This window comes from Stegostoma tigrinum, chromosome 7 (assembly GCF_030684315.1).
Source record: "Stegostoma tigrinum isolate sSteTig4 chromosome 7, sSteTig4.hap1, whole genome shotgun sequence".
Lineage (NCBI taxonomy): Eukaryota > Metazoa > Chordata > Chondrichthyes > Orectolobiformes > Stegostomatidae > Stegostoma > Stegostoma tigrinum.
In genome coordinates this window covers 79,878,682-79,902,368 of record NC_081360.1, presented here as the reverse complement: position 1 = coordinate 79,902,368, position 23,687 = coordinate 79,878,682, and the positions used below count along the sequence as shown (strand labels likewise).

Sequence of the window (23,687 nt, the reverse complement as noted above, 5' to 3'; positions counted from 1 at the left end):
CATTGGTGAAAGCACTGCACCATGATATTTCCTTTATGGGTATATATTTTAGCAAAGCTCATAAAATCTCAATTCATCAACATGAATTGTTGACTTTATTGCATGATGTCATTAACAACGAGCTCACAATAGGGTGAATTTGTCACATAGGCAGGTGGTTTGAGATCTCTCAGTGATACCGAATGATATAAATTCTAGTTTTTTTGTAAATTTATGCCAAGTTTCAGGCAGTAAACACAGCTGCCTTGATTCTCTTCCAGAATAACAGCTTGGAAAGACATGGAGGAGTTCTCTAAATCCACCTGAGGACCCGGCCTATAAACAAAATAATGGCAGCTTGTTGACGGCTAGATAATTTGGTGGACTAAGACATTGGTCAAAGACCCAGTTCTTCACTTAGAAAAAACATGCTTTCAATCCAACTGTGGGACCAATAGCTTTTATTTTGCTGATAGTCATTAGTGACTGTAAATAAAATGAATTTTGGCAATCAAAAATAGTCTTTCAGAAATGTGAATCTTCAGAATAATATCCTGTGAGTTTGGCAACACCAGATTAGTGATAAACATCTGGAAAATGAAAAAGATTGCTTGATCCGATGGGGCATGCACTGCTTAAAGTGTGGCTCTGAAAATATTCCTGCACTAAATACCCCAGAGCTGCCTTCCAAAATGAACTGAAATACTACTCTATAAATGTGTTATCCCACTACAATACAATGCAACAATCCTACATTAGGAATTGAAACTGTATAAGCAAAATTTATATCAATCAAATAATATTTTTTATGAGTTCTTCCTGGTTTGAATGGGAGATAGCAAAGGCATAAGAGGCATCTGCAGGTGTAACCTTTGAATTGGTTCAAAGTATATTTGCTACTTTGTGTACTGTTTTTGTCTTAAAGGATCTAAATACACCGGCCATCAGCCTGGTGCTTCTTTGGTTCTGTATCCTGACATCATTGAAAGGAGATCAACAGCACAGATCGGTGAAGCATTTTCTATACTGATTGCAGCAAGAAATTAGCATGTAGCAAAGAGGATTTTTTTTTTAACTTCTACTGTGCAGTAAATTGTTATGTGCATGAAGAATATAGGAAATGATTAAAATGCACAGTTAACATTTGTCAAGCAACTGTATAAGGAAAACCAATTAAAATGTGGTATCCACAAACTGTGTTACATCCATAAACTGTGAATTCAAAAGATAATTTTCACCTGAGTTGAAATTCATCCACTATATCAAAAAATACAAGTCAGTAAAATATCTATTAAAGTTACTTACATTAATTAGATGTCCTTTCAAAGAGAGTTTTTAACTGAAACCAGAGATATATTTTCAATAGATATTTAACTCTTCAAAACCTATTTTGCCAAACTAGTCTAATGGATTTGTTTTTTTTTCTAGCACATCGCTTAACACATTTTTGTAAAGCTCCTTTGTGTACCATTTTAATAGATTTGCCAGTCTATTTATCTCAAGTTGGCAAACAACTACATTACAATGGCATAGAGAGTAATGTTATACAACAAAAGACAATCAAGCATATTAAGTAGTCAACATAATGGAAACTAAACCTTAAACTCCTGTAATTTTTCAAATTATACAAATTAATCACTGCAAACTACATAATAATTTGAGATGAAAAGGCAGAATCATTTGTTATTTTTGCTTTTCAGATAAAATGTTCTTATTTTAAATTCAAACCTAAACAGCACTTTAAAAAAAAGCATTTGAAACTGTTACATCAGACTTGAAACATTAACATTTCTTTCTTGTCAAATGCTGTCAGACCAACAGAGTTTCTCAACACTTTGTTTTTATTTCAAACCAACACATCTTTTTGAGCTACAGGTTTTTCCGACATTGCCACCATCTTAGATCCCGCTAAGTAACAGTTGCTAAACACCCTTAAATGGTACCTTATGCAGTCCTTACTAATGGTTGATGCTGATAAATATTTCTCTGTGTAATGATCACAATGTTTCACCACTGTTCTTAAAAGTCAACCTTTCTCTTTAATGAAGGAAGATAGATTACGTGAAGTTATTGTTTGGAATGGGATATAGAAATATGTTCTTACATTTGCATTAATAATACAGGACGCCTATTCTTATTTTCCTAATATTATTGTTTGGTTCTAATTATGACATTTTGTAACTCCTGTGACCCCAAATCCAATTCTTTATCATGTTATGAAAAATTGTGACTTGAAATTTGTTGCTGGGGTGATCAAACTGTAAGAAACATGTTGTGGCATTACAGGTGGCTGGCAGGCAAGCCAACCTTCTTAATCTTCATGCGCAGGGGCAGCCATTTCAATAATTGACACTGGAGCGTGCCATTCAGAGGGGGCTGACAGGTCAGCAGCACTGTGACAGGTGGCTGCTGTTCAGACAGCCAGGCGTCCTGCAGCCTTCAGGAAATAGTTATGGAAATGCTTTAAAACGCCTCTGGGGAGATCATTGGCTTCCCTAACTGTACTTTTTCACCCCCTCTTCCCAAGGTTGAAACTATCCTGTTCCCCAGACTGCCATGAGAAACTGCCTCCACTTAACTAGCAAACTCTTCATGTGGCTGCAGTCAATCAGCCATTACAAAATGCTGATGGCCTGTTAAAATACTCCTTAATATGGCATCTGTATATTTAAATTGTCTCCTCGATCCCAATTCCATTGTCAGTAAAATCCTCCAATAGTGGAAAATGGCTAGGGAAACAATCCATCTTCCTTTTGCCCCCACACCTCCAACACTGTATTCTGGAGGTGGCAAAATTACGTCCAACAAGCTCGGGATTATTTCTCGGACTAGGTTGTATATTATGTACAGTTCTACTTGATAAGAAATATTAAAATTTCTAAGTCAGCATCTCTTTTGGCATTGTTTCTCATGTAAGAATGCATCTTTGTTCAAAGCATTAGTTAAAAGCGCTGCCAAGATAATCATGACAAAGTATAATATAAAGCATACCCACTGGAAATAAAATTGAAAAAGCAGGAGTACATTCCTTTTGCTCAATATTGGTGTTAAAATCTTAACTGTTTTCTGAATAAATGCATTTACAAATGTTCTGCATAAAGTGCAATGGAAACTGCTCCTGTCGTGTCCAATGTTTGTAAGATTCTCAGAAAAACATTTCTTTCCTAAACATTGGGCTAGTCAATTAAAATGAAATATAAAAATCCTCAGAATTACAATCATAATGTTACAACCATTTGAACTTTTCTTACAAAACTGCTTCCTAGCCATTGGTGTAGAGTTGTGTGAGAAGCAATAATCGGACCAACGAGGAACAAAAGATGCTCTCGTGGACTAAAATAAAGATAGACAAATTGAGTGACTAATGCCCATTTCCTTCCCACCAAAAGCACACAGTACATTAACTATGGGACTAGGCAATATAATGCAAACAAAACTGGTCAGCATTCCTGGACCTAGCCAATTCACATACTAAGCTGTCAAAATCACAGTGAATTAATACCAGAATCCCTACAGGTTCTCAGTGAAACCTGGCACTCAGTCTACATTTGCAATACTTGTATCAGGGAGGCCTTCAAACTGTGTTCAGGCACTTATTACATGTCTGAAATAAAGGCAATATATCAACATTTTTATAATGTTAAACCAAGTTACAAGTAGATGAAATAAATGTCTCCCACTTGACGTAAACTTTGTGCTTATTATTTATTTGTTTATGTTATCATAGAAAAATCTCAAAATCAGATGCCACTTGATAAGAACTAAGTACACAAGTGAATAACAGGATTAGTATAGCTAGGCTTTTTGACAGATTGTCATTGTTCAGGTAAAACATTTTGTAGCTGTTGCAATCCTTGAAAGGCATATGGGAATGTTGACTGACAAACCAGTCTTCCTTCCTATACGCTGATGTTTCTGCTAATTCATCTCTCCTCCACTTTTTTTCATGTCTTGGCTATCCCAGTCATGAGAAATATATGCTGAGCCTCTTTGCAAAGTGAAGATTATGGAGCATACTGCAGGTAACAATTATTTTGAAAACTTTGTGGAAATGGAGAGAAATTTAAACCATAGACTTATCTCTGATAGGCACTGCCACAAAGCATCAAATGCATTGTTTATAGTTGAGCATTCCCACAACAGTTGACCTTTGGGCTTGACTGGTGGATGAAAGTGTCAAGTAATGACAGAATCGAGTAGACGAGATAACAAAGTGTGGAGCTGGATGAACAGAGCAGGCCGAGCAGTGTTTTTTTTCTGTTAGAATTGCGTAGTCTCTGTTTCCATAGTACTATCTCAAGCTTTTGCAGTTTTATAACATCTCCATCCTGATAATAAATTCCTTTTAAGTCAGAAAGGACCACAACAACAACATGAATGCTGACCAATAGCATCTCAAGTGTCATGGCTGCAAAGGGAAGTAGCTAAATTTACATTTGGTTGGGGCCTTAAAAGTAGTAGAAATGTTCCACATGCTTCCAGCCTGCTGTTGAACACCAATTCTTGTGTCTTACACCTGTGCCAAGACTAACAGTGCCTCAGTTTTTGTGAGCCGATCTTTGTCTTTTAATATGATTACCATAGTATCTGTGTGGTATGCCTCATGTCTCCAACAAACCTCATCACAGTTGGGTCCTGATGACAGCAGAGGACATACTTACGCATCAGATTTTAAGTGTTGTAGGCTGGACCATGTGGAGTAATTCTTGAATATAACTGAGTGGCCATTTCAGAGATCACTTGAGAGTCGACCACATTTCTGTGGGTCTGGAGTCACTTGTAGCGAACCCAGGTGACAACATCATATTCTGATGAAGACTCACTGGACTCAAAATATACACTCTGCTGTCTTCCCACAGATGCTGCCAGATGTGCTGAGTTTTGCCAACAATTTCTGTTATTGTCTCAGACCTTCAGTACTTTGTTTTATTTTAAGAACAGCAGTTTCCAGCCCTGAAGAACATTAGTGAACCAATGGATTTTTACTATAATTCATTTTCAATTTTATATTCTTTGATTAAATTCAAAGTCCAGCATCCGCTGCAGTGGATTCAAAACTGATTCTTTGAGGTCTCTAGATTATGAGTCAAGCAAAAATATCACTCAGCCCTCACCTCTCCACTTTTCCACTGTTGTTTTGCTCCCTGTGGTAGTTTGGAGTTGTAGCATCATAAAGTCACTAAAGTTCAGAGTGCAGAAAAAGGCCCTTTGTCCCATTGTGGCCATGCATGTCAAAATAAGCACCTAATAATTCCAATCAGAGATAATGGGAACTGCAGATACTGGAGAACCCAAGATAACAAAGCGTGAAGCTGGATGAACACAGCAGGCCAAGCAGCATCTCAGGAGCACAAAGCTGATGTTTCGGGCTGAGACCCTTCATCAGAGATGTGGATGGGGAGAGGATTCTGAAATAAATAGGGAGAGAGGGGGAGGCGGACCGAAGATGGATAGAGAAGAAGATAGGTAGAGAGGAGTATAGAGGTGGGGAGGGGATAGGTCAGTCTGGGGAGGACAGACAGGTCAAGGAGGTGGGATGAGGTTAGTAGGTGGGAAATGGAGGTGTGGCTTGAGGTGGGAGGAGGGGATAGGTAAGAGGAAGAACAGATTAGGGAGGTGGGGATGAGCTGGGCTGGTTTTGGGATGCAGTGGGGGGAGGGGATGAGCTGGGCTGGTTTTGGGATGCAGTGGGGGAGGGGGGAATTATGAAGCTTGTGAAGTCCACATTGATACCATTGGGCTGCAGGGTTCCCAAGCGGAATATGAGTTGCTGTTCCTGCAACCTTTGGGTGGCATCATTGTGGCACTGCAGGAGGCCCATGATGGACATGTTGTCTGAGGAATGGGAGGGGAAGTTAAAATAGTTCGTGACTGGGAGGTGCAGTTGTTTATTGCGAACCGAGCGGAGGTGTTCTGCAAAGCGGTCCCCAAGCCTCTGCTTGGTTTCCCCAATGTAGAGGAAGCCAAACGGGGTACAGTGGATACAGTAGACTACATTGCCAGATGTGCAGGTGAACATCTGCTTAATATGGAAAGTCGTCTTGGGGCCTGGGATGGGGGTGAGGGAGGAGGTGTGGGGGCAAGTGTAGCACTTCCTGCGGTTGCAGGGGAAGGTGCCGGGTGTGGTGGAGTTGGAGGGGAGTGTGGAGCAGACAAGGGTGGTCTCTCCAGAAGGCAGACAAGGGTGGGGATGGAAAAATGTCTTGGGCGGTGGGGTCGGATTGTAGATGGCAGAAGTGTCGGAGGTTGGTGGGGTGGTATGTGAGGACGAGGGGGATTCTCTTAGGGCGGTTATTGCGGGGGCGGGGTGTGAGGGATGTGTTGCAGGAAATGTGGGAGACACGGTCAAGGGCTTGCTCGACCACTGCGGGGGGTAAGTTGCAGTCCTTGAAGAATGCAGCCATCTGGGATGTGCGGGAGTGGAATGCTCATCCTGGGAGCAAATGCGGTGGAGGCGAAGGAATTGGGAATGGGGGATGGAATTTTTGCAGGGGTTTGTGTGGGAGCAGGTGTATTCTATGTAGCTGTGGGAGTCGGTGGGCTTGAAATGGACATCAGATTCTAGCTGGTTGGCTGAGATAGAGACAGAGAGGTCCAGGAAGGTGAGGGATGTGTTGGAGATGGCCCAGGTGAACTTGAGGTTGGGGTGGAAGGTGTTGGTGAAGTGAATGAACTGTTCGAGCTCCTCTTGGGAGCAAGAGGCGGTGCCGATACAGTCATCAATGTAACTGAGGAAGAGGCGGGGTTTGGGACCGGTGTAGGTGCGGAAGAGGGACTGTTCCACGTAACCTACAAGGAGGCAGGCATAGCTTGGGCCCATGTGGGTACCCATGGCCAACCCCTTTGTCTGTAGGAAGTGGGAGGAATCGAAAGAGAATTTGTCGATGGTGAGGACGAGTTCGGCTAGGCGGATGAGGGTGTCGGTGGAGGGGGACTGTTCGGGCCTGCGGAACAGGAAGAAGCGGAGGGCCTTAAGGCCATCTGCATGAGGAATGCAGGTGGATAGGGACTGGACGTACATGGTGAAAATGATGTGTTGGGGGCCAGGGAATTGGAAGTTTTGGAGGAGGTGGAGGGCGTGGGAGGTGTCACGGACGTAGGTGGGGAGTTCCTGGACCAAGGGGGACAAAATGGAGTCCAGATAGGTGGAGACGAGTTCAGTGGGGCAGCAGCAGGCGGAAACAATAGGTCGGCCAGGGCAGGCGGGTTTGTGGTTTTTGGGAGGAGACAGAAGTGGGCGGTGTGGGGCTGGGGAACAATGAGGTTGGAGGCTGTGGGTGGGAGGTCCCCTGAGGTGGAGGTCATGGATGGTGTTGGAGATGATGGTTTGGTGCTCCGGGGTGGGGTTATGATCAAGGGGGCGGTAGGAGGAGGTGTCGGAGAGTTGGTGTTTGGCCTCAGCGATGTAGAGGTCAGTGCGCCATACTACCACTGCACCTCCCTTGTCTGCGGGTTTGAAGGTGAGGTTGGGGTTGGAGCGGAGGGCTTCCCGTTCCGCGGGGGAGAGGTTGCAGTGGGTGAGAGGGGTGGAGAGGTTGAGGCGGGTTAATGTCTTAATGGCAGTTGGAGATGAAAAGGTTGAGAGAGGGTAGGAGGCCTGGGAGTGGTGTCCAGGAGGAGGACTTGTGTTGGAGGCGGGTGAAGAGGTTAGTGGAGGGAGGGTTGGGCTCCCGGTTAAAGACCTAATTATTCTGATCTGATTTTCTAGCATTTGATTCATTGCCTCCTATGCCTCGGCATCACAAGTGCACATGTAAATAAGCGGTAGTTGCCAATAATCTTGTATTCAATTAAACATTCTGAGACCAATGTGTTTGGTGGTAATAAAGGCATGGAAAAGGACATGAGAAGCAGAATAGCTAAGATAGGTAAGCAGAAATGCAATGTTATGAAGGTGGTATTAACTTCCTTTGATGATGCAAGAATATAGTCTTAGACTTACATGTGGACTTAGGCAAACCAGTTCATGTTTATGCCTTATGAAATATTTACCCAGCACATAAATGATTTTGCCCAGGATTTTTGGCTTGAAACAGGGAGTTCAGGTTAGCAGCACATTCTCTTAGTTACTTTGGCGTTTATGAGGAGTGTATGGGTGAGACAATTAGAAGGCCCAGCTCAAATATCCAACACAGTAGCCAAGATCCTAACTTTGTGCAAAGTCCTCTAAACCTCACACTCACATTTCTCACTCATCACATTGCCACCTCCATGCTGTTCATCTTCTACTTACTCCATTCCACCATATTCCCCCATCAGGTGACTCATGCCACATGATGTCTCCTCAAGTCCTCCATATACACCATGCCACCTCCATGCCCCCCTGCATTCTATGTAGTTGCCTACCCAATATCCATGACATAGTCTTCAGCAGTCAGGCAACAGCAATAGAATTGGCTTAAAATCATTGAAAACATAATCTTTGAACAACCTAATAAATATTTGAATTTCAATAACTATCACTGATACCAGAAAGAAGAAAAATAAAAACTCTAATTTAATATAAGATGCAATTATTTGAATTCTTAATAAGTTTATCAACAAACAAGAAACCACACCAAAGGCACAATCTGTTATTTTTTAAAACTGTCAATCAATCTTGGATCAATTGTCCGCCTGCTGTTCTGAATTCATTATTAATTTATTCATTATTTTGGAAGTAAATAAATCAATCATAATGGCCAGTGCTTCCATACCAAAAGCATTAAACTGCATTGCTTGAAATTGACAGAACTAATGGTGTCTCATTTCCATTTAAAAGAGGATACTTGTGAATCAAAAGAGGTGAGTAGATGCTGGGATTTTCTTTTCCCATGGCCCAGTTGAAAACATAAGTATTGACCAATATGATACATGAAGAAGTAGTACTTAAAAGGCTGGCAGCACTGTAGGTCGAGAGGTTGCCAGGCCCAGATGGGATACATCCAAATTGCTGACAGAGCTAAGGGGGAAAATTCTGGAAGCATTGACAGAAATTTTCCAGGTCACTCTGAACACAAGATTAGTCCAGGGAGACTAGAGGATTGCAAATGTGATGCCATTGTTTATGAAAGGGGCAAAGAATGAACCAGGAAATTACAGACCTGTAAGCTTGACATCAACTGTGGGAAAACTGATGTTGGCCATAAGACAGGATAAGATAATTATACACTCAGAGAAAAAAAAAGCTAATATTAGACAGTCAATGTGACCTTGTCAAGGGCAGGTCATGTATGACAAATTTGATTGAGTTCTTTGACGAGGCAATGGATAAGGATGTTGTATATTTGAACTTTCCGAAAGCATTAGATATGGCACCACATGGTGGGTTGGTTAGAAAATGAGAAATGTTTGGGGCTGATGGGTCTTCAGCAGCATTGAATAGAAGTTCACGAAAATGTAGGAAACAAAGGACATAATAATGGGCACCTCTCAGACAGGACAAGAGATAAAAGTGACAATCCCTAGTTTTCAGTGTTGCGACCCTTACTTTTTCTAATTTGAATAAACAATTTAGAGATGGGTTTCAAGGGCGAAATCTTTAAATTTGCAGATGATGCTAAGCTAGGTGAATCATGAGAATGAAGCTGAGCGGCTTCAGAGAGATATTGACAAGTTGGCCAAATGGACACAAAATTAGCAGAAGAATTTCAATGCAGAGAAATGTGAGGTAATGCATTTTTGTAGAAGAAACATGGAGACATAATAAAGGCTCAATGGTATTACTTTGAGGGGAATACAGGAGCAGAGGGATGTCAGGGTTCAAGTGCATAATTCTCTGAAGGTGGCCAGGAAAGTTGAAACTGTTGTTACGAAGGATTATAGGACCTTCGGGTTTATGTGTAAAGGTATAGAGTATAAAAGCAACAAAGTGATGCTACACCTCTACAAATCATTATTCAGAGCACATTTGCAGTATTGTGTTCAGTTCTGGGCACTTTATTTGAGGAAGGAAGGATGATAAAGCCTTGGACAGAGAGCAAAGGAGATTTACTAGAATTATATCAGAAATAAAGGATTTCAAATGAAAAGAAGGTTGAGAGAAATTGAGATAACAAGGTGTAGAGCTGGATGACCACAGCAGGCCAAGCAGCATCAGAGAAGCAGGAAAGCTGACATTTCAGGCTGAGACCCTTCTCAAAACATTAGCTTTCCTGCTCCTCTGATGCTGCTTGGCCTGCTGTGTTTATCCAGCTCCACACTTTGTTATCTCAGGTTCTCCAGCACCTGCAGTTCCTACTATCTTAGAGAAATTGAGCTTATACTTCTTGGAGCAGAAAAGATTAAACAGTTATCTTTTTGAAGTGTCTAAAATTATGATCAATTTTTGCAGAGTAAAGGATAAGCTGTTTCCACTAGTTGGTCTGTCAGTAATGAGGGGTCACATTTTTCAGATTTTCAGCAAGACAGCGAGGAGTGAGATGAGGAGAAGCTTCTTTACGCAGACTTGTTAGGATTTATACCTAGGAGAATGGTGGTGGAGGATTCCATTGGAGGCTTCAAAAGCGAACTTTCAAATGAGAGTTCGTTCTGAGGAAGGGTCACTGAATCCAAAACGTTAACTCTGATTTTCCTTCACAGATGCCGCCAGACCTGATGAGCTTTTACTGCAACCTCTGTTTTTGTTTCTTGATTTACAGCATCCACAGCTCTTTAGGCTTTTGAAAGAGAGCCTTTATGTTTGAAACTGACTAATGTAGAGTGCTATGGAGATCTGGCTGGAGAATGGGACTAGTTGGGGAGCTCTTTGGGGACCTGTTGCAGATATGATGGGCTGACTGGCCTCCTTTTGTACTGTAAAATTCTATGATTCTAGAATTTCTAATTGTTTTTGCTCTGAAAAACATAATTGTGTTTGTACCGAGGATGATGACTTCAGCTTGTACAAGGGGGCATAGCTACAAATTGAGGGGTGATAGATTTAAGACAGATGTCAGAGGCAGGTTCTTTACTCAGAGAGTGGTAAGGGCGTGGAACGCCCTGCCTGCCAATATAGTTAACTCAGCCACATTCGGGGCATTTAAACAGTCCTTGGATAAGCACATGGATAATGATGGGATAGTGTAGGGGGAGGGGCTTAGATTACTTCACAGGTCGGTGCAACATTGAGGGCCGAAGTGCCTGTTCTGCGCTGTATTGTTCTATGTTCTATGTAACTTCATTCCCGCCTCCACTTGAAGATGCAAATCTTGCCCATCATGCTGCAAACCCATCTCAGGCTCAAGCAAAGCTTAAATATTAAAGCTGCTTTAATTTCCCAATGTTTAATGTGAAAATATTCTGCCTTATCCAAAATCGGAGATTCCAGCTGATCGTATTGAGTCATTTGAAGTGCCCACAAAGTTGATAGAGAGTTGTCACTAAACATGGTGAAGGGTGTGAAAGACAGAGAATGTTAAGTGCTGGATAATAGGGATTCCGAATCTTCGAACCTGTAGCTATCCAGATCATCTAAAATTGGTGGTATTATTATGCATATTCTAGAAGGGGATACAATTGAGGATTTAAAGATAAAGCAATTGGAAATAATATAGTTATATTACTTTCTTGATATATTAGCAATGCAAGGATTAATGTTCATGCCTTTAAGATCCATAGACAAAATTAGATGTCAGGAAGTATTTATTTTCACAGAGAGCCATTGCCATCTGGAACAGATGGTTGTGACATGTGTTGAGTATGGAGTCACTATAACCCTTAATAGGAGAGCTTGACAAGTTCTTGACAGAAAAGGGTATTTCAAATTATAGAAGATGTGCTGTTAGTAGAGATTGTGATGAGTCATTTTTATTACAGTTTCTTGGGTCATGCTGGATTGCCTGAGGAAGCTAGTGAGCAGTTTGCCAAAGTGTTTTCTGAATCAGCCACAAAGCAGTTTTTCTCTTTTCCAGAGATAGCATAGTGAATATTGTCACAAGGTTGCATCATTAAATGTTTGGGATGTACAGTTGGATCTGTTGTGTAAACACAATAGTTTTTCTCTTGTCTTTTTTTCGATTACTGGATTTTATTGACAAGTGTACTGAAATACAGTGAATAGCTTTCGTTATGTGCAGTACAGGCAGATCACAGCAAACAAAGGATGTGCAGATCAAAAAGGCTTAAAGGCATACAGATTACATTGCAGGTTACATTATTTGAGGCTGGATCCATTCAACATTCTGATAATGAATGATAATGAAAGAAGCAGCCCCTGAACCTGCTCATGCACGTGTTCAATCTTCTGTAACTTCTGCCTGTTGGAAGAGGTTGCAGGAGGTCATGACCAGGATGTGATGGGTCTTTGATGTTGTTGGCCATCTTTTTATGGCAGTGAACCATGTAAATAGAGTCCAGGGGTGGAAGTTGGCTTCCATGATTGTCTGGGCTGTGCACACAACCTTCTCCAGTTTCTTATGGTCCTGGGCAGAGCAGTTTCCATACCATGTCATTATGTCCCTGGACAGTATGCTTTCAATGGTGCATCTGTAGAAGGTGTAGAAGTCCTTCTTTATTTTGACTTGTCGTTGTTCAATATCTGTCCCGCTATGGTGGTGTCATCAGCGAACTTACAGATTGCATTCATCCGGAATTTGACAACACAGTTGTGGGTGTACAGGGAGTATCGTAACGGGCTTGGGATACATTCTTGGGAGGCTCCAGTGTTGAATGTTATTGTGGAGGAGGTGCAGTTACCTATCCTCACGGATTATGGCTTATTGGTCAGAAAACTGAGAATCCACTTGCAGAGGGCAGAGCTGAGACCAAGGTCATGGAGTTATGAGATCAGTTTGGAGGGGAGAATGGTTTTGAAGTCAGAGTGTAGTCAATGTGACTCTCGAGTGTTTGTGGTGGTGTAAATCATGTCTGGGGCATTCTTCACATTTGCACAGGGTGGTATATCAATTGCTGTCAGGATGACAGACTTGAACTCTCATGGTAGGTAGTAGGAATGGCATCTTACTGTAAGGTATTCCAGGTCCGGGGAGCAGTGGCTTGCCAAGGTCACTACCTCCGAGCACCAGGAATTGTTGAGCAGCAGTCTGATGTAGGTATTTTTGTTGCCGATGTTTCAGGGACAAATCCAGGGCTAAGGATGTGGCATCCTCCATAGATCTGTTACTTCGGTCAACAAACTGTAGGGGATGGAGCTAGCCTTGAGATTGGATAGCTTTGTAAAGGTCATATCAGGATTTTCAGGCCCAGGTCACCTGACTTGAATGCTGCACATCTGGTGTTGAGTAGGGAGAGGATTTCCTGGTTCATCCAAGGTTTACAGTTGGGGAACACTCCGATTGACTTCTTTGGTACGCAGTCCTCCATGTATTTACTAATGAAGTCGGTGACAGTGGTAGCGTACTCATCCATGTTTTCCACTGAACACTTCAACACTGAGTCCAAGCAGTCCCGGAAACAGTCCTCCACTGCCTAGGAGCAGCACTGTCCTTGTTTTTGTGAAGGATTCTCCCATTTCAGTTTCTGTAAGTTTGTAAGCTGGGAGGAGGAACACAGTGTTGAGATCTGATTTTCCCAAGTTTGGTGGGAGTTTGAGCTGTAGGTGTCTTTGATGGTTGTGTAGCAGTGATCCAGAATGCTTAGTCTTCTAGCAGGGCAGGACATATGTTGGTGGTATTTTGGCATCATCTGCTTGAGGTTGGCTTGGTTGAAGTCACTGGCCATAATGAATAGGGCCTCAGGGAATTTTGACTCGAGTGTTTGTGGTGGTGTAAATCATGTCTGGGGCATTCTTCACATTTGCACAGGGTGGTATATCGACTGCTGTCGGGATGACAGTCTTGAACTCTCATGGTAGGTAGTAAAGACGGCATCTTACTGTAAGGTATTCCAGGTCCGGGGAGCAATGGCTTGCCAAGGTCACTATGTCTGAGCACCAGGAATTGTTGATCAGGAAGCATACCCCACTGCCCTTCGCCTTGCCCAAGCATGCTGTGTGGTCCATGTGGTCTATGGAGAACCCATCAGCTTATAGGGCACAGTTATAGAACATAGAACATAGAACATAGAACAGTACAGCACAGAACAGGCCCTTCAGCCCACAATGTTGTGCCGACCATTGATCCTCATGTATGCACCCTCAAATTTCTGTGACCATATACATGTCCAGCAGTCTCTTAAATGACCCCAATGACCTTGTTTCCACAACTGCTGCTGGCAACGCATTCCATGCTCTCACAACTCTCTGCGTAAAGAACCTGCCTCTGACATCCCCTCGATACTTTCCACCAACCAGCTAAAAACTATGACCCCTCGTGCTAGCCATTTCTGCCCTGGGAAATAGTCTCTGGCTATCAACTCTATCTATGCCTCTCATTATCTTGTATACCTCAATTAGGTCCCCTCTCCTCCTCCTTTTCTCTAATGAAAAGAGACCGAGCTCAGTCAACCTCTCTTCATAAGATAAGCCCTCCAGTCCAGGCAGCATCCTGGTAAACCTCCTCTGAACCCTCTCCAAAGCATCCACATCTTTCCTATAATAGGGCGCCCAGAACTGGACGCAGTATTCCAAGTGCGGTCTAACCAAAGTTTTATAGAGCTGCAACAAGATCTCACGACTCTTAAACTCAATCCCCCTGTTAATGAAAGCCAAAACACCATATGCTTTCTTAACAACCCTGTCCACTTGGGTGGCCATTTTAAGGGATCTATGTATCTGCACACCAAGATCCCTCTGTTCTTCCACACTGCTAAGAATCCTATCCTTAATCCTGTACTCAGCTTTCAAATTCGACCTTCCAAAATGCATCACCTCGCATTTATCCAGGTTGAACTCCATCTGCCACCTCTCGGCCCATCTCTGCATCCTGTCAATGTCCCGCTGCAGCCTACAACAGCCCTCTACACTGTCAACGACACCTCCGACCTTTGTGTCGTCTGCAAACTTGCTGACCCATCCTTCAATTCCCTCGTCCAAGTCATTAATAAAAATTACAAACAGTCGAGGCCCAAGGACAGAGCCCTGTGGAACTTCACTCACCACTGACTTCCAGGCAGAATATTTTCCTTCTACTACCACTCGCTGTCTTCTGTTGGCCAGCCAATTCTGTATCCAAGCAGCTAAGTTCCCCTGTATCCCATTCCTCCTGACCTTCTGAATGAGCCTACCATGGGGAACCTTATCAAATGCCTTAAATGACAGGGATGAGCCAAGTCTCCATGAAGCAGAGCACCCAACAGACTCTCGGCTCCCTCTGTTTTAAATCCAGATCTGAGTTCATTCATTTTGTTTTCGATACTTTAGACATTTGCTAGGAGTATCCTGGAGAGGGGCGTCTTGAAACCGCATAGTGTCAACCTCACCATTAGGCCAGCATGTTTTCCCCATTTCCTTGTAGGTTTCCAGCATCCTGATGTTCTGGAGAGACGGTGGAGCAAGTCTTCTGTGTTAACATGTATGTGAGTCAGTTCTGAGTGGGTTGGGCCTCCCCCGCGGCAGAACATTATAAGGTTGGAGTTTGGGCCTGGGCTGGTCTGGTCTCCTTGTGGATGGGTCACGGCGGTGGAGTTTCCTTTGTTTTCCTTTGTAAGTTTGCATAAGCGTGTGCACTATTTTTGGTTCAAGCACAGCACTAGAGAAATACACAATAAAATACGCAACACTGGCATCTATCTGACAATGCGGAGAATTGCCGAGGTGTGTCCTGTCAACAACAAAAAAAACAAGACCAATCTAGAAATCGGTCAATTACAGCCCTATCAGTCTTCACTTGATCATCAGTGAAAAGATAAATGATATCGCTCACATTGCTGTCAAGCAGAGCTTGACCAGCACTAACTGCTCACTGATGCTCAATTTGAATTCTAGCAAAGCCATTCAGCTACTGACCTCATTGCAGCTTTGGTTCAAAACATGGACAAGGGAGCTTGATTGCAGGGGTGAGGTGACACCAAGGGTTGCATTTAACCAAATGTGACATCGAAGAACCCTGGGAAAAACTAGAGTCAACTGGAATCTGGGAGAAAACCCTCCACTGGTTGGAATTGTACAGAGCACAAGGGAGTTGGTTGCAATTGTTGGAGGCCAGCCAAGCCCCAGGATATCTCTGAAGGACTTCCTCAGGTTAATGTCCTAGGCTCAACCATCCAATGGTGTTCCTTCACCATTCTGCGGGATGTTCACTGATGATTGTGCAATGTTTAGCACCATTCATAACTGCTTAGAGACTGAAGCAGTCCTTGTCCAAATGCAGCAAAACCTGACCAAAATCTAGGTTTGGGCTGAGAAGTATTATGACAATGGATCAGAACTCCAAAGTATGGATCCATTTTTTAAAAACTTTTAATTCCAAAGTATTTTGTTTTTAGAAAGATCTGTGTCAGAAAAACTGACAATTTAAATTTAGTGACTGTGGAAGTCCTGGTGAAACTATGGAATGTCACACATATAAATTGTCACAGAATCTTCAAACAGGGAGAAATTTAACAAGATGAGGGAATGAGGGAGTAGGCTGACTTTCCTCCTAGGTGAAAGTGCTATCTTGTAATCTTTGTGGTACAGTGGGAGAATCCGTATGTTGGGAGGCTTGGGTTCAAGTCCTATCTGCTCCACAGCTGTGTAATAACACCTCTAAACAGACTGACTAGAAAATACACAGACATTTCTGGGTAAATTTCAAAGCTTTTTAAAAATTTCAAAAAGCCAGAGGCTAATGGAAATAAATGTTTGCGTGTGAAGGGTCTGATGAAGGGCCTGGGCCTGAAACGTCAGCTTTTGTGAAAACTCCTAAGATGCTGCTTGGCCTGCTGTGTTTATCCAGCTCCACACTTTGTTATCTTGCATGTGAAGCCACTTAGATTTGAGCATTAGCATGCTGTGAAGGTCACTGATGAAGATCCTTTCGCTAGTTAGCCTTGTGTTGAAAGCAAAGACCTTCTCTGATGGCAAGTGCTGCACAGAAAAGGAATCAGCCCGCAAAACCAAGAATATTGTAAGGAACAACTCATCATTATTTAATGCTACCCATAATCTCCACTGCAATGGCCACAATGTTCAATTATCCACTCTTCATTAACATTCCAGAGACTAATCCATATGTATATTCTTCAAACTTTTACTTTTTTGAACTCATCTGTGTGTATGTGTGTTGTGCAAGCAATCTTTTTTGTATTTAGTAATTAATGAATTATTCCTTTATATTGATTAAAGACAGCCTGGGTAAATTGGCTTCTTTTAAATATAAGTTCATTTAGGCCTGGGAGAAAGGTAATCACAAGGGAAGGGATCCTTTCTAAATTAACCCTGTTACAATCAAATGAGGAAATTAATAGAGATAACAAAGTGTGGAGCTGGATGAACACAGCAGACCAAGCAGCATCTTAGGAGCACAAAAGCTGACCTTTCGGGCCTAGACCCAAGGCCCGAAACATCAGCTTTTGTGTTCCTAAGATGCTGCTTGGCCTGCTGCGTTCATCCAGCTCCACACTTTGTTATCTCAGATTCTCCAGCATCTGCAGTTCCCATTATCTCTGAGGAAATTAACGCTTTGGTTATCGTTCCTGGAACCAAAACAAAATGAGAAACACAAGTGGCAAGTAACATTCGCACCACATAAGTGCCATGCAATGATCATCTCCAATAAGACAGAATCTAAACATCACCCCTCAGCACACAATGACATTGCCATCACTGAAACTCTGCAATCAATTTTCTGGGGATAACTATTGATGGGAAACTCAACTATACCAGCTATATAAATTCTGTAGATACAAGAGCAAGTCAGCGCCTAGAAATCCTGCCAGGAAAAACTCACATCCTGTTGGCCCAAATCTTATCCACCATCTACACAGAAAAGTCAAGAATGTCATATAAGCATTCTGTTGAAGTGCAGCTTCAACAAAATTCAATTAGCTTGACATCCAGGTTAAAACAGCCTGCTTGGTTGCTATCATCTCTACAAAAAGTCACTCCATCAAACCACCAATGCTCAGCAGCAGTATGTATCTTTTGCAAGATACACTGCAGAAATTCACCAAGGCTCCTGGGACACCACCTTCCAATCCCATGTCCAATACCATTAAGAAGGACAAAGGCAGCAGAAATACGGGAACACAAACACCTGCAAATTCCTCTTCAAAGCACTCATCATCCTGAGAGGGAACTATACTGGCTTTCCTTGCATGTCACTGGATCAAAACCCTTGAACTGTCTCCCGAACAACATTGTAGGTGTACTACACCAAATAGACTGCAACCATCCAAGAAGGCAGTTCACCACTGATTTCTCAAGGAAAATTAGGCATCGGCAATAAATGCTGCTCAGCCAGTGAACCTGCTAACCGTGACTGAATAAAAATGATCCTGAACAACATGGAAATTGCATCAATGGTGAATACTCAACTTAGTTCGAAATGCATTATATGACATTCTTGACTTTTCTGTGTGGATGGTGGATAAGATTTGGGCCAACAGGATGTGAGTTTTTTCCGGCAGGATTTCAGGCGCTGACTTGCTCTTGTATCTACAGAATTTATATAGCTGGTTTACTTACAGCACGTTTTGGTTCAATCATACTCTTTTTGAAGGCTATATATTGAGTTCATTCAGGTAGTTGTGTGGCATGAATGTTGCTTGCCACTTGTCAGCCCAAACCAGAATGTTGTCTAGGTCTTGCTGAATCTGGGCATGAACTGCTACATTATCTGAGGAGCTCTGAATAGAACTGAACGCTATGCAATCATCCACAAATGTCCTCATTTCTGACAAAATGTCAGAAGAAAGCTCATTGAAGAAGAAGCTGAACACTACCCATAAGAATTTTCTGGTGGTGTCTCTGCTTCTGATTCACGAGGCCTGGGCCCAAGTATCAACTGCTCCAGAGTGTGCAATAACATCTCTGAATACGGTGTTTAGAAAATACAATACCCTGAAGAACTCCTGCAATGTTGTCCTTTGGTTGAGTTGATTGATCTCCCAACAATCAGAAACATGTTTTGTTAGGTATGACTCTAATTAGTGGAATGTTGTCTTCTAGATTCCCATGACGCATATTTTCTGAGTTCATTGTGGTACTATACTTGGTGAAATGTGGTCTTTTTTAAAGGACAGGTACCCCAACTTCCCCACATTTGTTCAGCTCTTTTGTCAAAGTTTGAACCATGGCTTTAATGAGTTGAGGAGCTGAGGGACCTTGCAGAAGCCAAACTAAGCAGTGAGAATGTTATTGTTTAATGGGTTCTGCTGTTAGCATTTTTGAAGACACCGGAACTCACTTTGCTGATGATTGAGAATAGACTGTTGGGGCAGAAATTGAGTCCTTTTTTTTGAGGCTAGGACATGCATGGGCAATTTTTCACATTTCTATAAACATAGAAAAGAGAAACAGGAGTAGGCCATTCATCCCTTTGAACCTGGACCTCCATTCATTGTGATTGTGGCAGATCATCCAATGGGCTTATCCCCCATTTCCTTTGATTCCTTTAACCCTATATGCCATATATATTCAACAACATCTTGAAATCATACAATGTTCTGGTTTCAACCGTTTTCCATGGTCGTGAAATCCACAGGCTTACCCACTGTCTCAGGAAAGAAATTTCTCCTCATCTCATTCTAAATGGTCGATCCGTATTCCTCGACAGCGCCCCTGGCTCTGAACTCTGCAAACGTCAGGAACATCCTTTCGGCAATCACTTCATTTGGGTTTTTAGAGTTTTCTAGGTTACAATGAGATCTCTCCTCATTCTTCTGAAATTCAGTGAATATATTCCTAACCACTTCAACCACACCACATACATCAGTCTTGCTATCCCAGGAATTAGTCTGGTAAACACTTTCTGCATTCCTTCAATAGCAAGCACATTCTCATATCAGGAGAGCAACACTGTGCACAATATTCCGAATATGGTCTCACAAAGGCCGTATAGAATTACAGCAATCAACCATATCTGCTTCTGCACTCTACTTTTCTAGCAATGACGGCCAACATATCATTTCCCTACTTGATCGCATTTTGTACCTGCATGCAGTGTTGTAGCTGTATTGAAACAGCATGGCTAAAGGCATAGGCAGTTCTGATCTACAATTAACCTAAACACTGGAAAGAAACTATCTGCAGCCTGTGGTAGCAGGCTTGAAGGTAACGGGGTGGATGTGGAAAATTGAACTGAGGTGCACTGAATGCTGATTCTGAGATGTTCGTACAATCTGAAAATGTTTCTGGTAGCCAGTTCCATGTGGTAGCAGCAGCCTGTCTGGCCATGGATGGTAGTCATGGTGTTTAAAAGGGCAGTTATCATTTAATCGTGCAAAGTTAGAATGTCTGCAGGTCTCACCTTCTGTCAGGGGTGCAGAAAATCATTCAAGGGTGATCTCAGCTCAGAACATCAGAGAAGCATTGGAGCTTGTTAACAATGATGTTATCATAAAGTTGCAATGCCAAAACAGGCAATTGCCCATCTATACCGATAGTCCTAATAGCTCTGGACTTTATTTTTAATCTTCCTTCTCTGAAGTCTCATGACAGTTCCTCCATTTTGCAGCACTTTTACACTATGTATCTATCTAAGCAACACCTCACAGTGGGTTTGCTAATGGGTCAATCCTGCAGGCCCTCCAATTGGATCTCTGGTCATGTCCCACCTGCTGACTGTAATTGAGCGATTCTCTGAGACTATGCCACAAGGAACATCTATGTAATGAATGGAATTGGGCCTGTAAATGGTCTCCATGCCTAAAAGCTATTGAAGTGAAGAAAATCCCCCCCATGGTATGTGTGTCTCAGTTCATTTATTTCTTCTACTTCTTCTGCTATCCCACTTGAAACAGCTTAAAAGTGCAACTATATCACACAGAAAACTTAAAGAGAAATGGACGAGAATTTTTCAATGACTGGCAAGCCCTGTTTTGCTGGTTAGACCTCCTTATTGTGATGAATTCTCCCCTGAAGGGAGGCATAGACAGTGTACGGCAGAGATTGGCCAGTGTAACAACAGTGATGAGGTCTTGTACTTACGGATAGGGATTAAGGAAGCTATATTGTTAATTAAGAGTACAGAAAATTAAGGGTAAAATTGACAAAGGTTTAGATTTATGTCTGTGTTAAATAAATTACGTAACGAGCAGTGCAGTCGTTCAGTGGTTAGCACTGCTGTGTCACAGTGCCACAGGCCTGGGTTCAATTCCACCCTCTGGCAAATGTGTGTTTGGAGTTTGTATGTTTTCCCTGTGTCTGCGTGGGTTTCCTCTGGGTGTTTTGGCTTCCTCTGACTATCCAAAGATATGTAGGTTAGGTGGGTTGGCCATGCTAAATTGCCCATGGTATTCCAGGGTGTGCAGGCTAGATGGAGTAGCCAGGGAAATTGCAGATTTACAGGGATGCATTGAGGCAGCTGTGATGTGATGCTCTTCAGAGGGTCGGTGTAGACTCTATGGGCTGAATAGTCTGCTTTCACACTGTAAGGATTCCATGAAACTGTTTCACTGTCCGGTGGATGATGAGGAGAGAAGTGATACTACATAAGATTAGACCTAAAAAAGTCAATATAGGCTCTTTGACATTCAGGTTCTAAGATAATGCAAGAAATTGGACTGATTTGAAAATTGCTCTGCAATACGTAATGAAGATTGTTGAAACATAGTGAGGAGAAACATAGGATGACACTCTTCTTGCAGTTTTTAGTATAACTGGTGCATATTATTGGAAAATAAATCCAATAAACTAAGATTCACTGCATCCTACAAATGGCCAATACTGTGAAAGTATAAATAAAACAGAGAGAATGCTCAATGCTGTACATAATGTCCTTGCATACTACAAAATTAAGTAAGTAAAGCAGCAAAGAGTTACGCTATTCCACTTTAGTGCTCAAGATTACTTTCAGATTTCTGGAATCAATATCATAGTATTTAATAATTTTTTTTATAAAAAATATTTTGTTAGAATAAATTTTTTATCAGTCGTATTTAAAAATAATTTCATGACTAGACAAAAAACAGATTGATCTCAACTTCAACAGAAACCGCACCTCAGTTTTCAATTCAGCATTTTATAGCCTTCCAAACTCAGCATGTAGCTCATCAATTTCACATAATAAAGAATGATCCCTTTTTTACTTGGACACCAGGTCTATGTGATGATTCTGTCATTGTTGTCTACATTTCTTCTAAACCCATAATTCCTTTTCTGCATTTGTCCCATTACCATCTGCTTTGCTTTAGATAAGCATCCTTTCTGTTATTTGATCATTCCCACTGTCCATCCTATCACCGGCCTTCCTGATTGTTCTTCATTCTCTTCCCATATTTCCCTGCCTTTTATTTGCATCAACTGACTGACTCACTGGCCATGTCAGAGAGCAGGGCACAGCCAACACACTGCTGTGTTTCTGGAGAGACATGTAGTCAAGATTGGGTGAGGATGGCAGATTTTCTTCCCAAAAGGATACTACGTGAACCAGAGGGGCTCTTATAACAATCCATGATTAATTCATAGTTCCCATTATTTAAACCAGCTTTTAATTTCTTTTTTTTTTAAATGTGAATTTAAATTCCACCAGCCACATGGTGCTATTTGATCGCACATCTCCATAACATTAGCCTGGGCTTTGGGATTACCATGCCAAATGACATCAAGCCACCAATCCTGCACTGGTTAAAAGCTGTTAGATCTTTAAAGTTTCTCATTTCTGATGAACAGTCATGAACTTGAAACTCTGCTTCACTCTCCACAGATGCTGCCTAACCCTACAAGTCTCTCCAGCATTTCCTGCTTTTATTCCTGAAGCTATATCTTATCACGCCAAAGATCGTACAATACAAAATAGGATTAATTTATCCTGTTACTTGAATTTAATATATTAATAACAAGGAAGGCTTTCTTTCTCTCTCGCCATTATTCATTCCAAATGTTTACTTTCAAAGAATTGAAAACAGCATGCTTCAATAACAAACAAAACATGTTAAAATAGTGTCAGATCTGTGCCAATGAGACTTTTTTAAGTAATAAAGTCCAACATGCAATTGAAAAATGAAGCTTGGGAATGTGTAGTAATTAAACCAATAGTTTATAATTCATCTAAACCTTCTGCTTGGAAATCTGCTTACAGACGTTGTGACAAACAATCAAGTTGAACTAAATATTAGTTGTAAATTAAAGTGGGACAGCTTGTATTTTTCAGTGTTACAACCTTGCATGAAGTAAGTATAAAAGTGTACTATCAAAAATAAATTGCTGTCGTGAATATTAAGAAACTGGAACTGAATAAACACAACTACATCCAAGGCACTGATTTATGAATGCAAATTAAAAAATTAACCTCATCCCACTAAATTGTTGCATGCAGAATAGAGAATTGCTCCTTTAGTGCTTTGAGGGTTAAATTAACATTGTATTGTACTTACTTATGGCATCTACAAATTGATCAAAAAAACTGTATGGAAAAAGTGGCTCAGGCAGCTCTCTGAAAAACATCTTTAGTGCTCCGGTGACGACGTGGATGTCCTCCCACTGGCTGTCATCCAAATTCAGCTTCTCTTCTGGGAAAACATGAGGAGAAATGGAACAACTGGTTTTAATGAAACAATTACAAGACACTAATTATTATGTTAATGTTTGCCTACTATCATCAGCAACTGTTAACAGCCTCCTGCACCTAGAGGTTTAGAACTGTGCAATTTTCCACAGAAGGACATATCCAGTGGAATACCATCTGCAGGAATGTAACATGTGCTTGTGTGTGCGCATGCACACACTCACTTACACACACACACACACACACACACACACACACACACAC

The 23,687-nt window shown here is 41.8% G+C and overlaps 1 protein-coding gene across 2 annotated transcripts in view; it reads right to left on the bottom strand.

The window, feature by feature from the left end:
* LOC125453778 (rho GTPase-activating protein 15-like) overlaps positions 1–23,687 on the bottom strand; it is a 729,405-nt gene that overhangs the window by 101,815 nt on the left and 603,903 nt on the right. For both annotated transcript variants that reach the window (XM_048533693.2, XM_059647442.1), the window contains exon 13: positions 23,293–23,427. In XM_048533693.2, the coding sequence (XP_048389650.1) occupies positions 23,293–23,427 (135 nt within the window). The remainder of the gene's footprint in view (positions 1–23,292; positions 23,428–23,687) is intronic.